The following is a 15,357-nucleotide window of genomic DNA, read 5'->3' as shown; positions in this document are numbered from 1 at the left end:
TTCCTCACAATGGGTATATGATTTATTGTTCGTGATGTTTGGGTTCAACGATTCTTATTTTCTTGGATCTTTTTGGTAATGTTGAATCTGCATTGACCAACAATATAAAATAATCGTTTCTCTCCGCCTAAGCCTATAAAATCTTCCAACACTTGATATGTTTTCCCTTAGATACCCTACCCGTTTGAAACTAGGTGAACTCTTGAATTCTTGAATCTTACAAGAAAATACCACAAAGCCTCGCTCCAAACATGACAGTATACACTAGCAAGACTCAAACCAGTTATCATTCGCTTTTGAGTTCGGCATACATACGATTCGACCAGAATAGAACACATATTATGCTTAGTAAATTATCCAGCAGTCTTTTCTGAGAAGTAACAAAGGCTAATAGGTAATTCTAGGCTAGAGAAAAAAAGTATATACGGTATGCACCATGTAAAACAGGGGATGTTTCCGAACTTATTCATTTTGGCAATCCACCCAGGGCTAAGAAAAAGGAAGCCCGTCTTCAAATTGGTCAAAAATATGTAATAAGAAAACATTTGAAGACACTAGGCGCTACATGTAAAACTCTGAAAAGGGTGGGATGGAGGAGCGTACGTAGTAGTATTTGCATCAGATGGGTTTGGCTTTCACCTGTACAAAGCTGATTTTCACGTGGGTAAGCACCTGCTTCAGACGGACTCAATTTGCATATTTTTAAACGATGAGACTTATATGAACACGATGAGGCTTATATGAATAATATAAAAATAAGCCTTCTAGAAAATCTATAAAATTTCATTAATTATAAGCCCAGTGAAGTGTAAAAACAGAGTTTATTCAAAATTGACGGGGAGGGGGATGAAATCTGGGCTAATCAAAAATTTCAAAAATTCGGTCGTTCCACAGTGTAGAGGGCAAAGCGTCTCTTATGAGTCGCGAGTGTAAATCCAAACATGTATAGTCATAGAAGTTCTTAAAGCATGTAAAGGATGATCAGACTTCAATGAGACTAAGAATTCTCACAAGAAAACTTCCAATCAAGGTTTCAATAAAAAATTTAAGTATACAGATTAGCTTAAAAAAGTGCTATGGCGAAATCATAACGTCCTTTTAGCATAAAATGTGTACCCCCTGTGTTAGCCATTAAATTAAAATTCAATATTTTAATCTCACTGACGGTTTTGTTATGGAAAGAGAGGCAGCTAAGTGCGAAAGTTTATTAACTTTAAAGTTAATTAAGTTTATTAAGTTTAAAGTTTAAAGTTATCATTCAACAGTAAACTGTTAAAGTGGAAATAAATATATTTTGTACAGTGAAAAAAAATTGGATTTCCTTTAAAGACATATTATAAGGTAATGTATTATATATTCTTCTAATCAATTATGAGTTTTATGCAAAACAAAATCATGTCAATTAAACAAGTATTTCAACTTTCATTAAGGTGGTATTTCGTAACTAAATGCTCTAATTTTGTGCTCAAACGATTATGCTAATGAGGTTCGTCTGGGAGTATTGCACAGAAGACTAGAGCCCTGAGGCTGTTATCTATGGACTATTGACCGTATGTCTAGAGCCTCGGGGTCTTAGCACTGGAGTAATTAATCCTATACTACTGACACCCAAGCTAAACTACGAGTTTATCGAGTTTTCACGGATAAGGGGTCTTAAAGCCCCTGATTAATGTTTTCAACTGCTATGATTCCAATGGTCATAGTTTTCACTTCAATCTGCAGTTTGTTTTTGAAATATATCCTTTTACGTTAATGGTGTTCAGAGGGATACATAAAAACAGAGTAGATGCAAGCATTAGCTTTCAATCGAGCCATCCAATATCTCTTAGAGATGTATCTATGTCTCCTTAGTGCCAGGCACAAAGTAAAGAAAAGAATGGACAAATTCCTAAAATATAAATCCTAAAGTAAAATGTGACCTTTTTCAACTGTTAAGAAGGAGGATTCAAACCCTCTATTTGAGGGTTTTCAACCGGGGTAATTCCAGTGATATTCTTTTTATTTCAATTTCCTCGCTCTTAACGCTAAATATCGTAATGCCTCACACTTTAAGCTAAAATTTTTTGAAGCGTTTAAAAAGATTTATTATTCTAATTAAACAGTCTCTGGGTTTCAGGAGTCGTTCTTAAAGAATTAGGACAATTAGTCAGACTTAAGCGCAAAGAGCGATTATAATAAAGATTATAATAAAGGTCTTATGTTTATTCTTTTACTAATTTATTCTTCCAGGACTATCTGTATGCAGAAGAGGAAGCAAAACTCAAGTATGGAGACAATCCATTTGTGGAGCCCGTGACTAAACAAACTGTGCTCGATATGAAAGGTAAGTTTTTTCTTCTTTTCCATATTTTTGACAAGGAATCGAAGAAAAAACAATAAATTTTCCAGAATATTTAGAAATAACCAAATAAAGAATTGCCACACTTAAGCCAATGGGTGATTAATGCAATTCCATAATTTTGCACAAGAATATAAAAAAAATTTTAAAGGTCTGTGCAAAAATAGTCCTTTTTTACAGATTTAATTCATATAACAAAAAATCAAGTATTAACAAGTAAGTGAATCAACTGGCCAAAGGCGTATCCAAGATTTTGCTCCGAGGGGGGGGGATTTTCATTTGATATGGGGTACATAAACACGTCAAAAATTTGTTTACATGCATTTCTGTTACTTTTTTAAATGTCGGACAACGTTTTTGAGGACGAGGGTTCAAGCCTAGTAACCCTCTCCCCTGGAGAGGGCCTTGAATTTCTGTACGTTAAATTCAAAATTATTCAAAAAATCAAATAGCACGTGATTTTTCAAAATTAACTCATCATTTCGCCATTAGTGTGTCTTTCTTTTTCATAATCATCTAGAAGAGCGAAAATCAGATTTTGAAAATTAGCCCAAAATTTTTTTTTTTTTTTGGCTGAAATAAGCAGAAGTTTTAAACTATATTTCTAGCTGAATAACATGGCAACAGTTACATTGGCCCGAAGCAAGGTAATTTGAGCTTAATGCATAACATATCATTTTGCCAAAAATGTTTGGGCGTTATTACGAAAAGTTTAAATTAAAGAGGCTAAATTAGCTGAATTTGGCCATAATATATATATATATATATATATATATATATATATATATATATATATATATATATATATATATATATATATATATATATATATATATATATATATATATATATATATATATATATATATATATATATATATATATATATATATATATATATATATATATATATATATATATATATATATATATATATATATATATATATATATATATATATATATATATATATATATATATATATATATGCTAAATAAGATTTGAACGAAGATAATTCGAATATAATTCTGCCAAAAACAGTTGGGCTTAAGTACTTAAAAACATAAATTTAAAGTAGCGTCTCTGGTAGAGTTCTTAGACTTGAATTATTTAGGTTTGACATCAAAATTGTTCTAAAATGATTAAATAATATATGGTTCAGCCCAAAGCCGTTTGGAGGCAGGAATATTTTTCCTCGGGAGAGGGGCCTAAGAAAACCTTTATAAAACGCAACAAAAATTCGTTTACATGTAGTGTTTTTACCTTTGTGCGATTCGAACAAAAGTCTCTTTTTTTAAAGGGAGGGGCTTAAACCAGTTACCCCCTGGATAAGGCCCAGGTTTTTTGTGATGGATATAAACTACGTTTTTCATCATTTCACAGAACATCAAAAGCCTGATTTTGAAGATTTACATATTGATCGTTTTTCTGGATGTTAAAACAGGGGAGGGGGTAGGAACAATATTTTGTTTGGGAATAGTGTGGATTCTAGATGCTTGTTCGCATGAAAATAATTTATAAATAATCAAAGAACATATTGTGCATCAAAAATAGCGGGAATGTCTTATAATAGATAGATAGAAATAAAAAAAAACAGTAGGATACCATAGCTTCATTTTTAAACAAAGAATTATGTCAAAACTACAACAACAAAATTTGGCAAAAAATATGCCAGCTAAAGATAATGAGATATTTTGGTAAAAGTAAAGTGTGTTCTTCGAAGCGTCAATGGATCTAAAGTCATGGTAGCGACTGCTAATTTTGGTACACAAAAAATTTAAAGTAACTTCAATTTGTATGTCAATTGCTAATTTTCTATTTGCTAATTTGCTAAACTGCAATATATATTTGCTAAATTGTTAATTTCAATTACCAAATGGGTTGCCAATTGCTGATTTTGGTGCTCAAGAAAGTCTATGAAGTACTGTAGGTAACACGATAGTACATTTGATTGGTAATAATGAGAAAATTATTTTCAAAAAACAAAACATTACTTCCGAAAGCGTAATAGATAGAACAAAATTCAAAATTGAATATTCGTAAACGTACTACCTCCAACCATCCCAAAAACCCAAATTTTAAACTTCTACTACAGAGTAGACCTGTCTTTGCTTGCGATAATCAAGGGGAAATGCAGAAGAAAGTTTCCCTGAAATCTGCATGTCAGAAAAGTCACTAAATTTATTGGTCCTTAATTTAATTCTTAGGTGTCGAAATTATATAACAGCTCTGCTCCATATGGACAGAGCATTTTCATTACAACCATACTTTTTAGGTTTTTTTTAGTATATTATGTTTAGAAACATAATTTAACTGGCTATCTTGTAGTTTATCCCCTTTTGTGAACTATGTTATAACTTGTCTGTTATAGCACTTGTGTATATAGTAACTAAGTAGAATCAGTTTTCATTGAGTTTCTGATCTGTTTCTCTGATTAATGGTAGTGAAATATCACAAAATATGATGAAGATATAACGCTTTAGAAAAAAACTTGGGCTATATATTTAACATTAGGTATGGCTGGGGGTAAAGTATAGCGGGTCTGCATGCAAGATGTGTTAGGTACAATACAATTATTCTGTATACTATGAAGTTAGGATTCTTTGAACTTCACAATATCCAAATCCTATACAACCTCTCCCCAACACCACCTAATGTGCAAATATATATCCCAAATTATATATTTTAATTAAAGGCAGATCGCAACTAGATAAACTGAATAAATTTTATTCAATACAGATTGCAAACTCAATGAAAAGCGGTTTTACTTAGCTCCTACATACATAGGCGCTACAATATAGGAGCTATAACAGACAAGTACCGTATTAATTATCGTAATAAAATTCTTACTTCAATACATTCAGAAAATTGCTATGTACTAATTTCCAGTTTAACTGCACCTCAATGCACTCAAACCTTTATCGAAAGGCTTTTATCCTGATTTTAGTTGCTTTTGGGTCACCAAATCAGGAAACTGCTCTCCCAATTTTAGATCCCAAAGAGCACTGGCCCAGGTACTGACGGCCCAATTTAGTGAGAATCGGTTTTTCTGATAATTACGCTCACTTTCCTATTTTTATTAGTACTTTTTATTACTATTTATTTTATGCCGAGTTTTTTGCCGTCTTAGCCGAGTGGTTAGAGCGCTATACTTGGAACACTTTGTTTTTGAGGACAAGGGTTCGATTCTTGGTGTAGCTGTTTTTTTTTGGTTTGGAACAAGATCAGCAGTTTTGTCTCTGTAAGCTTAACCACAGGTGACCCAGCTCTAATTGAGTACCTGGAAAAATCTGAGGAAGGTAAACAGGAACGGTATGTGAAAGCATAGGATGGCTAACCCTCAAGTTCCATTGCACTTCCTGGACGAATGACCATGGAACAGATATTAACACTGTCAGTTGGGACTATAAAATCCAATGCCGCATTTTTACCGTTACTTATTTTGAGCGTTTAACCAATCCAGCCTCGGAATATCTCACATGAAACCAGGGTAGCCACTCGATGAAAAAATCACTGGATTTTAGTGATGTTTGATTTAGCGGTTTGGGCTTAGGCAATAAAAAACATCACGAGAAATAGTGATAAATCACTAGGGGTGGCAACCATGCATGAAACTACAAAAAAATCCAAATCTATTTGAGATTCTTTTTCCCCATAACTCTTGAGCAACATCACGTAAACATCAATTATGCAAATATCAATTCATTTTTTGCTTACTCATATAAATTCTTAAAAACGAAATCAATTATAACATGAAAAGAGAAATCACCAATGCTACAGCACAAACACACACAAAAAAAAAAAAAAAAAAAAAAAAAAAAAAAAAAAAAAAAAAAAAAAAAAAAAGAGAGACGGAAGGAGAAAAGGAAGACTGTTTTCCTAAATTAGTGATTAATATAGACCAGCACTTGAATGAGGCCTTAACCCTACTCATCCATACAATCACATAGGTCAAACAGCATAGCCACACACAATCAACCATAAAGAATAATCCATGGACAGGCAGTCATGTCGTCAATAAGTATAAGTCGTCATTTACCGAACAATAGAAAAAATAATATAGACAAATAATTCAGAGGCAACACCCAACATAAGGGCTCATCAGGAGAATACACTGGCCTATATAGGGTTTCGCCACTCTAAATTCTCTACCCAGCACAGTGTTGTGGCTACCACAGAATACCCATGGCATCCCCGCGTCAGGTATCACCCCCAAAATACATGCCTATGAAAAAAAAAACAGCAAATGTAAAACAACCAAGTAAAACCAAAACAAGCTTATCCTGTTAATATATCCCTCCCTTTAGCAACAATAGGTAAACTAAATATTATAAATTTTACCAAATCACAAATATTAACACATTGCAAAAAACCTGAATGAACTAAACAATTATAGAATTCATCTTTACCATGTGGCTAATTTTTAAAAAAAAATCCGCTCAATTAGAAACACAATTCAAAATAAATGGCGCTGTGACAACATTTCTCGAACCTCCGAAATTAGTTAAAAATTTCTTTAAGTATTTCTAGATAATTCTTTTGATATTTATTTAAAAGTTCGTTTAATATATAAGAATATATATGATGGACATGTAACAATAAGGAATTTCCCTGGGTAGTGGAGGAACAAGTACTATTAGGAGCGTTTTTTAGCAATATTTAATTGCAAATATTTTTTTGATTTTCCTATTTGTATAATTTGTTAATTCATCCTCATACATTCCTCTCTTACCTCCTACTTGAGGCGTCCGTGGCAGGTTTAGCCTTTAAGTATTTTCTGTTTGAACTTGGAGTAGGAGTAAAAATATCAGCTATGGAGCTAAAAAAAAAGTATTTTGTTACAAGAAATAAATTTACATTAAAGAAGAAACAACAAATAGTGTTTCTATCTTGTCTACTGTTGTAGAGATAGGCCCTGACAGGAGTCGAGTTTCGCTTCAGTAGCTAGACTCCACGTCTACCTGATGACAGAAAAATACACTAATTTAGAAAAAGAAGAAAATATAAGTATGCTTAAAAACTGATTATTAAAATGTCTATAAGTAAAAGATACTTTTTAAATATATAAAACAAAGAAATATTATAAAGCCTGGCTCCAACAGGAATCTAGTTTGCTTCATTAGCAGAATCCCAACTAAAGCTGATGACAAGAAAATACACTATTACAAAAAATATGCAAAAATGTGAGAAATATTAAAAAAACAGAAACAATAATTAAATTTAAATACAAGAAAATATACAAATAGATGAAATAAAGAAGTATTATAAAACTATACTTTGACACATTTCACTTGTGCTTCAGTAGCCGGATTCCCCGTATACCTGATAAAAATGCACCAATCTATAAAATACATAAGAAAAAACAAAAACGAAAAAAAAAGTATAGATTAAAAGAAGACTAATTACAAATCTAGGCTTTGACAGTAGTCAAATCTTGCTCAAGTAGCTGGATTCCATCTTAGCTGATAATAAAACGCCGTTTTTACGGGTCATTAAATAATAAAAAAACTAGTTTTTTTTAACTGAAAGTAAGGAGCGACATTAAAACTTAAAACGAACAGAAATTACTCCTTGTATGAAAGGGGCTGTTCCCTTCTCAACGCCCTGCTCTTTACGCTAAAGTTTGACTCTTTCTCTCAATTCTACTTTTTTAAACAGTAAAAAACTTTAGCGTAAAGAGCAGGGCGTTGAGAAGGGAACAGCCCCTTTTATACACGGAGTAATTTCTGTTCGTTTTAAGTTTTAATGTTGCTCCTTACTTTCATTAAAAAAAAACTAGTTCTTTTTATTTAATTTCTGAACGTTTTTGAATTAATGCATAAATATTAAAATGAAATTTTCATATTAATTCTTTTTTTAGCTGAATGGCTTTCTCTTAGTTTTGATCAGACGATTTTGAGAAATAAGGGATGGGGAAGGAGGCCTAGTTGCCCTCCAATTTTTCGGTTACTTAAAAAAGCAACTAGAACTTTAAATTTTTAACGAACATTTTTACTAGTAAAAAATATATGTAACTTAAGAATCAACTTACATAACAAACTTCTATATTTTTATATTTTTATTATGTATATCAGAGGGTCTGTCCTCTCGTTAAAACCTCGCTCTTAACACTACAGCTTAAGTTTTGTCCCAATTCTTTAAGAATGACCCCTGAATCAGAAAGGCCGTAGAATAAATAGTTGAAATTACTAAACATACTTTAGCATAAAGAGCGAGGTATTTAGGAGGAGAAGAACCCCTCATATGCGTAATAATCTCTTTTCGTTTTAAGTTTTAATGCTACTCCTTACTTTCAATTGAAAAAAAAAACTTTTTCATGTTTTTTTTCTTTTTTCATTGTTTTTTTCATAGTAATGCTATAAAATCCTGCGCCCTTTTCATTGAATTTCACTTCCCCCATGACATATTCCTCCAAGGAAAGATCCTCCCACATAGCATGGCAGGGGGCCTAGGTGCCCTCCAATTTTTTTGGTCACTTAACAAGGGCACTAGAACTTTTCATTTCCGTTAGAATGAGCCCTCTTGCGACATTCTAGGACGAATTGGTCAATACGATGACCCCTGGAAAAAAAAAAAAAGAAATAAACACGCACCCGTAATATGTCTCCTGGCAAAAAATACGAAATTCCACATTTTTGTAGATAGGAGCTTGAAACTTCTACAATATAGTCCTCTGATATGCTGAATCTGATATTGTGATTTTCTTTAAGATTATATGACTTTTAGGGGGTGTTTCCCCCAATTTTCCAAAATAAGGCAAATTTTCTCAGGCTCGTAACTTTTGATGACAAAGACTAAATTTGATGAAACTTATATATTTAAAATCAGCATGAAAATCCGATTCTTTTGATGTATCTTTTAGCATCAAAATTCCGTTTTTTAGAGTTTCGTTTACTATTGAGCCGGGTCGCTCCTTACTACAGTTCGTTACCACGAACTGTTTGATGCATCGAAGGCTTATGGGTCTTTATTCTAGGCAGCGCTAGAGAGTTGTCTGATGCTCAGTTTGCTTTTTCGAATCAAGCTTGAAAAATTGGTTCGTACTCTTATTTAAGTATTTTTCTGAACTCTCTGCAAATCGTGTTTGACAACAATGATACATTACTGTGATATGTATCTTACTGTGAATGTCCGAAATCTGTTGAATGTCAACATTCACCAGTGAATGTCAACGAAAACATAGTCACTTGGTGTATGTCCGAAATAATTGTTAAGTCCCCTTATTTCTGAACTTCGCCGAAGAATGTCGACTTCCACCATGCATTAATGGTAACATTTATGCACTAATGGAGAAATTTGTATCTCTTTTGTAACTTGTTAAGCAAACGTGTTCTTCCTCCTTGGCCTATTCGGATGTAATGGATGTATTTGGATGAAATAAAACAGTTGTTATTATGGGTTCGCAGATTATTATTATAAAGTAAATACCCTTTTAATGGATACAACACCTACAAAGAAATAAAAACTGATCCCACAGATAGTTCTTGTCAAAGTGAAATATACACCATATATTATAAACAAATCAGTCAAGTTTTCATAAGAGCTTAGTCTTTGATGCTGCTTTTACAACTTGCTTGAGGAGTGTAACTACCGTAATAAATTACTCAGTTTACAATTTTAGTAAAAATGCAATAATTGGCAATAAAAACGAATGTATTTAGTGAGCTAAGCACAACTTTATAAGCTTTGCAAAGGGATAAAATATGTAAGTTGTCCTGGTGAAACCGGTGTGATAATTACGTTAATAATTGCTATTATTAACGCAATTATTTAAATGGAATTTTTATATGTTTATATTTTTGTATCTATTTTGCAACTTGTTAAGCAAACGTGTGCTTCCTCCTTGGCCTATTCAGATGTGGCCTTCATAAAATATATTTAACAATTTCTCGTTTGTAACACAATAATGTACATTTGTTTTTCCTAGTTTTAACAGTGCAATCAACTTCTCTTCATCAGTTTTCATCTTCATCAGTTTTCAGTTCATCTCCATCAGTTCATTCATCTTCATTTTCATCATTTCATGCCCATCTTCATCAGTTCCATCTTCATCTCATCTCCATCTTCATAAGTTCATTCATCTTCATCAGTTTTCAGATTCACTGCAGTATTCATTCTATATAAATCATGGTGTCGGGAAAAGAATTTACAATACGTTGATGTGACCATCAAACTTTGCATAAGACCAACAAAGCTGACGGAATCCAAGAAGACATGAGGATTTGGTTTTTTTATGGCACTTGGTATCTACCAAGTGACATATAGTGATCACAAATTCTGTCAGTCTGTCGGTCTGTCTGTCTGTGTGTATGTCTGTCTGTCCCGGTTTTGCTACTTTAGGCACTTCCAGGTAAGCTAGGACAATGAAATTTGGCAGGTGTATCAGGAACCAGACCAGATTAAATTAGAAATTGTCGTTTCCCTGATTCAAACATCTGGGGGATGGGGGAGTGGGGGGACGGTTAAATCTGAAAAATTGGAAATAACGAGATATTTTTAACTTACGTACGGGTGATCCCATCTTAAAGAAATTTGATTTTTCGATGGATATCGTGTCTCAAAGCTCTTACTTTAAATTCCGACCAGATCTGGTGATATTGCGGGGAGTTGGGGGGGGGGGGAACCTATTATCTTGGAAAACGCTTAGAGTGGAAAGATCGGGATGAAACTTGGTGGGAAATATAATGACAAGTCCTTGATACGTGATTAACATAACCAGAAAGGATCCACTCTCTTTGGGGTAATTGGGGGGAGGGTTGATCCTGAAAAATTAGTAAAAATGAGGTATTTTTAACTTACGAAGGAGTGATCGGATCTTAATGAAATTTGAGGTATGGAAGGATATCGTGTCTAAGAGCTCTTATTTTAAATCCCGACTGGATCCGGTGGCACTGCGGGGAATTGGGGGGGGGCATAAAATCTCAGAAAACACTTAGAGTGGAGGGATCGGGATGAAACTTGGTGGAAAAAATAAGCACAAATCCTAGATATGTGATTGACATAACCGGAACGGATCTGCTCTCTTTGGGGGAGCTGGCTAGGGGGAAGGTTATTTTTTTAAAAATTAGAAAAAATGAGGTATTTTTAACTTACGAAGGAGTGATAGGATCTTAATGAAATTTCATATTTAGAAGGATGTCGTAACTTAGATCTCTTATTTTAAATCTCGACCGGATCTAGTGTCATTGGGGGGGGGGGCTGGAAATCTTGGAAACGCTAAAAGCGGAGATTGGTTGGAACTTGGTTGGAAGAATAAGCACGAGTCCAAGATATGTGACGGAGATAACCAGACCGTATCCGCTCTATTTGGTGGAGTTGGGGGGGAGTAATTCGGAAAAATTATAAAAAATGAGGTTTTGTAACTTACGAACGGGTGGTTAGATTTTAATGAAATTTGATCTTTAGAAGGATCTTATGCTTTAGAACTCCCATTCTAAATCCCAACCAGATCTGGTCACGTTGGGGGGAGCTGGAGAGGGAAACCAGAAATATTGCGAGCCGGAAATCTCGGAAAACGCTTAGAGTGGAGAGATTGGGATGAAACTTGATGGGAAGAATAAGCACAAAATATAGATACGGGATTGACACAATTGGGAAGGATCCGTTATCTTTAGGGGAGCTGGGGGTTGTTAATTTGGGAGTTGGAGGGGGAAACCGGAAATCTTGGAAAACGCTTATGAATGTCGTAGATACGTGATTGACGTAACCGGACTGGATCCGCTCTCTATGGGGAGTTAGGGAGTGGGGTTCAGTGCTTTTGTGAGTTTGATGCTTCTGGACGTGCTAGGACGATGAAAATTGGTAGGCGTGTCAGGGAGCTTCAGAAATTGACTTGATAAAGTCGGTTTCCCTGATTCGACCATCTGGGGGCTGAAGGGAGACTTACGAGTGGGTGATCGGATATTAATGAATTTTAATATTTGGAAGGACCTCGTGATTCAGAGCTCTTATTTTAAATCTTGACCGGCTTTAAGCCTCTGATTTTCCTTTTAAAGCAATCTATTGATTCTTAGAATTTTGCCAGAGCTCATACCATATAAGCTCTTTGCTCTTCCGACCTCGTTACAAGTGCCATATGAGCTCTTAGCTCTTGTTTTTCTACCTTATTTTTTGATTAGATATAAAGATTGGGTTCTAAGAATTGGGGTTTTCCTTTCGTTTGAGGCTTGTTATCAGGCCACTCACATCCAGCACGGTGTTCAACACAGGTTGTGTAGATTATCGTTTTGAGTTCCTTGTTCAATACGGGTGATTGTTTTCCCAGAGCCCATATTCAACCTTGCTATTTTGGTTCCGATGCCTTACAATTTTGAGGAACCCTTGTCCAAAACGCTTGAAACCCGTATGATGAAAACGCTTTAAAGTTTTGCTGGGTTGAACACAGAGAATCTATAATTTAACTTGGCAATTTAAAAAATTTAGTCTTCATTATAACGAACTTTTAAATAAATATCAAAAGAATTATCTAGAAATACTTAAAGAAATTTTCAACTAATTTCGGAGGTTCGAGAAGTGTTGTTGCAGCGCCATTTATTTTGCATTGTGTTTCTAATTGAGCGGATTTTTTTTTTAAATTAGCCACATGGTAAAGATGAATTCTATAATTGTTTAGTTCATTCAGGTTTTTTGCAATGTGTTAATATTTGTGATTTGGTAAAAATTTATTATATTTAGTTTACCTATTGTTGCTAAAAAGAGGGATATATTAACAGGATAAGCTTGTTTTGGTGTTACTTGGTTGTTTTACATTTGCTGTTTTTTTTTCTTTCATAGGCATGTATTTTGGGGGTGATACCTGACACGGGGATGCCATGGATATTCTGTGGTAGCCACAACACCTGGCTGGGTAGAGAATTTAAAGTGGCGAAACCCTATATAGGCCAGTGTATTCTCCTGATGAGCCCTTGTGTTGGGTTGTTGCCTCTGAATTACTTGTCTTTATTATTTTTTCTATTGTTTGGTAAATGACGACTTATACTTATTGACGACATGACTACCTGTCCATGGATTATTCTTTATGGTTGATTGTGTATGGCTATGCTGTTTGACCTATGTGATTGTATGGATGAGTAGGGTTAAGGCCTCATTCAAGTGCTGGTCTATATTAATCACTAATTTAGGAAAACAGTCTTCCTTTTCTCCTTCTGTCTCTCTTTTTTTTCTTTTTTTTTTTTTTTTTTTCTTTTTTTTGTGTTTGTGCTGTTGCATTGGTGATTTCTCTTTTCATGATATATATATATATATATATATATATATTAAGTTTTGAATAAACATTTAGCTAAACCATCTGTTGTGAAATTTGTGTTTCGAGTGCCTTCAAAGTAATTGGAATTTCAAGTAATCCCTCAAAACAATTTTACAAGTAAGCTCTCTAGTTCTCTGTGATTGAGCCTATTTTCTATGTCTGAGCCGTTTCTCTATGTTCAGCTACACATCATTTTCTATCCTCTTCACTTTTCACCAATCAGAGCTGGTCGAATCCTTCTCTCTTTGAAAACTATCCCGTAAAAACTGTCGCTTTTGAATAATGTGTTTACTCTTTTGAAAGTACCCAGTTTTCAATCCGTTCAGATTGAGATTAAATCGCCTGGAGCTATAATCATTAATCCCCCTTTTAGATGTGATGGTACTTAATGACATCATTGATCAAGCGGCCGGAAAACATTTCCAAGCAGTAGATGTTATTGATGGTAAGTGGTTAGATTCTTATTATCCAATTTGAATTCTTCAGTGGCCTTTTTTATTACCAGTTATATTACCGTATAATTTTGTTTTTAGGGACTGATATTGTAATAAATTTATTATAAAGTTGTAAAGAGTTATAATTTATTTTATTAAAATGATTTACAAAAAAAGGCAGCAAAAACTAATTTTTAAATAGTTTAGGAGATTGTATAAAAGCTACATAAATGGGATGGAAAAATTAACTGTACCAAGTTAAAATATATGGATATATATATTATATATATATATATATATATATATATATATATATATATATATATATATATATATATATATATATATATATATATATATATATATATATCTATATATATAAAAATAAGTTGTCTGTGTGTGTGTGTGTCGAGTGACGTCATGTTTGTGTGTCGACTGACGTCATGTTTATCGACTGACGTCATTTTAAGGATTGAGCTGCATGCGTCATGAAGTTGTTTGTCGACTGACGTCATGTTTGTCAACTGATGAAATTACATACCGGGAAACCGGGACACAAATGACGACCGGGACACAGGGAATATAAATGACGACCGGGAACCTCAAAGAGAAATTACAGACTGGGACACCCGGACACAAATCACGACCAGGACACAGGGAATATAAATGACGACCGGGACACAGGGACACAACTACAACGGGGACGTCGGGGGCACAGGCGGGATATATAAATGACGACTGGGACACAGAGATTGTTCGAGTAGAAACTACAGACCGGGACACAAATGACGACCAGGACACCGGGACACAGGGAATATAAATGACGACCGGGACACTCAAAGAGAAATTACAAACTGGGACACCGGGACACAAATGACGACCGGGACACAGGGAATATAAATGACGACCGGGACACAGGGACACATCATTAGAATAATGAGGTATAGATCTGAATACGGATTGTTTTTCCCATGGACAATTATATGTTGCATGTTCAAGAGTCAGTAAACCTGACAATCTATTTATATGCAACATATATATATATATATATATATATATATATATATATATATATATATATATATATATATATATATATATATATATATATATATATATATATATATATATATATATATATATATATATATATATATATATATATATATATATATATATATATATATATATATCACAGGTGGGACACAGGGACACAACTACAATGGCGAGTAACTAATATGGCGCGTAACGACTTACGCGCGCGGGAGGGCTTGGGGGGCACGAAGCGCCCCACCAACTAGGAGTTGGGGTGGCGCGAAGCGCCACCCCATCAGCTAGTAT

The 15,357-nt window shown here is 34.0% G+C and overlaps 1 protein-coding gene across 11 annotated transcripts in view; it reads left to right on the top strand.

The window, feature by feature from the left end:
• The window catches only part of LOC136041019 (sodium channel protein para-like), a 592,014-nt gene that overhangs the window by 185,905 nt on the left and 390,752 nt on the right, over positions 1–15,357 (top strand). For all 11 annotated transcript variants that reach the window (XM_065725536.1, XM_065725532.1, XM_065725534.1 and 8 more), the window contains exons 14-15: positions 2,230–2,323; positions 13,956–14,027. In XM_065725536.1, the coding sequence (XP_065581608.1) occupies positions 2,230–2,323; positions 13,956–14,027 (166 nt within the window). The remainder of the gene's footprint in view (positions 1–2,229; positions 2,324–13,955; positions 14,028–15,357) is intronic.

Source organism: Artemia franciscana, chromosome 21, assembly GCF_032884065.1.
Source record: "Artemia franciscana chromosome 21, ASM3288406v1, whole genome shotgun sequence".
Lineage (NCBI taxonomy): Eukaryota > Metazoa > Arthropoda > Branchiopoda > Anostraca > Artemiidae > Artemia > Artemia franciscana.
Note: the sequence above shows the minus strand (reverse complement) of the source record. Positions and strands in the feature narration are given on the sequence as shown.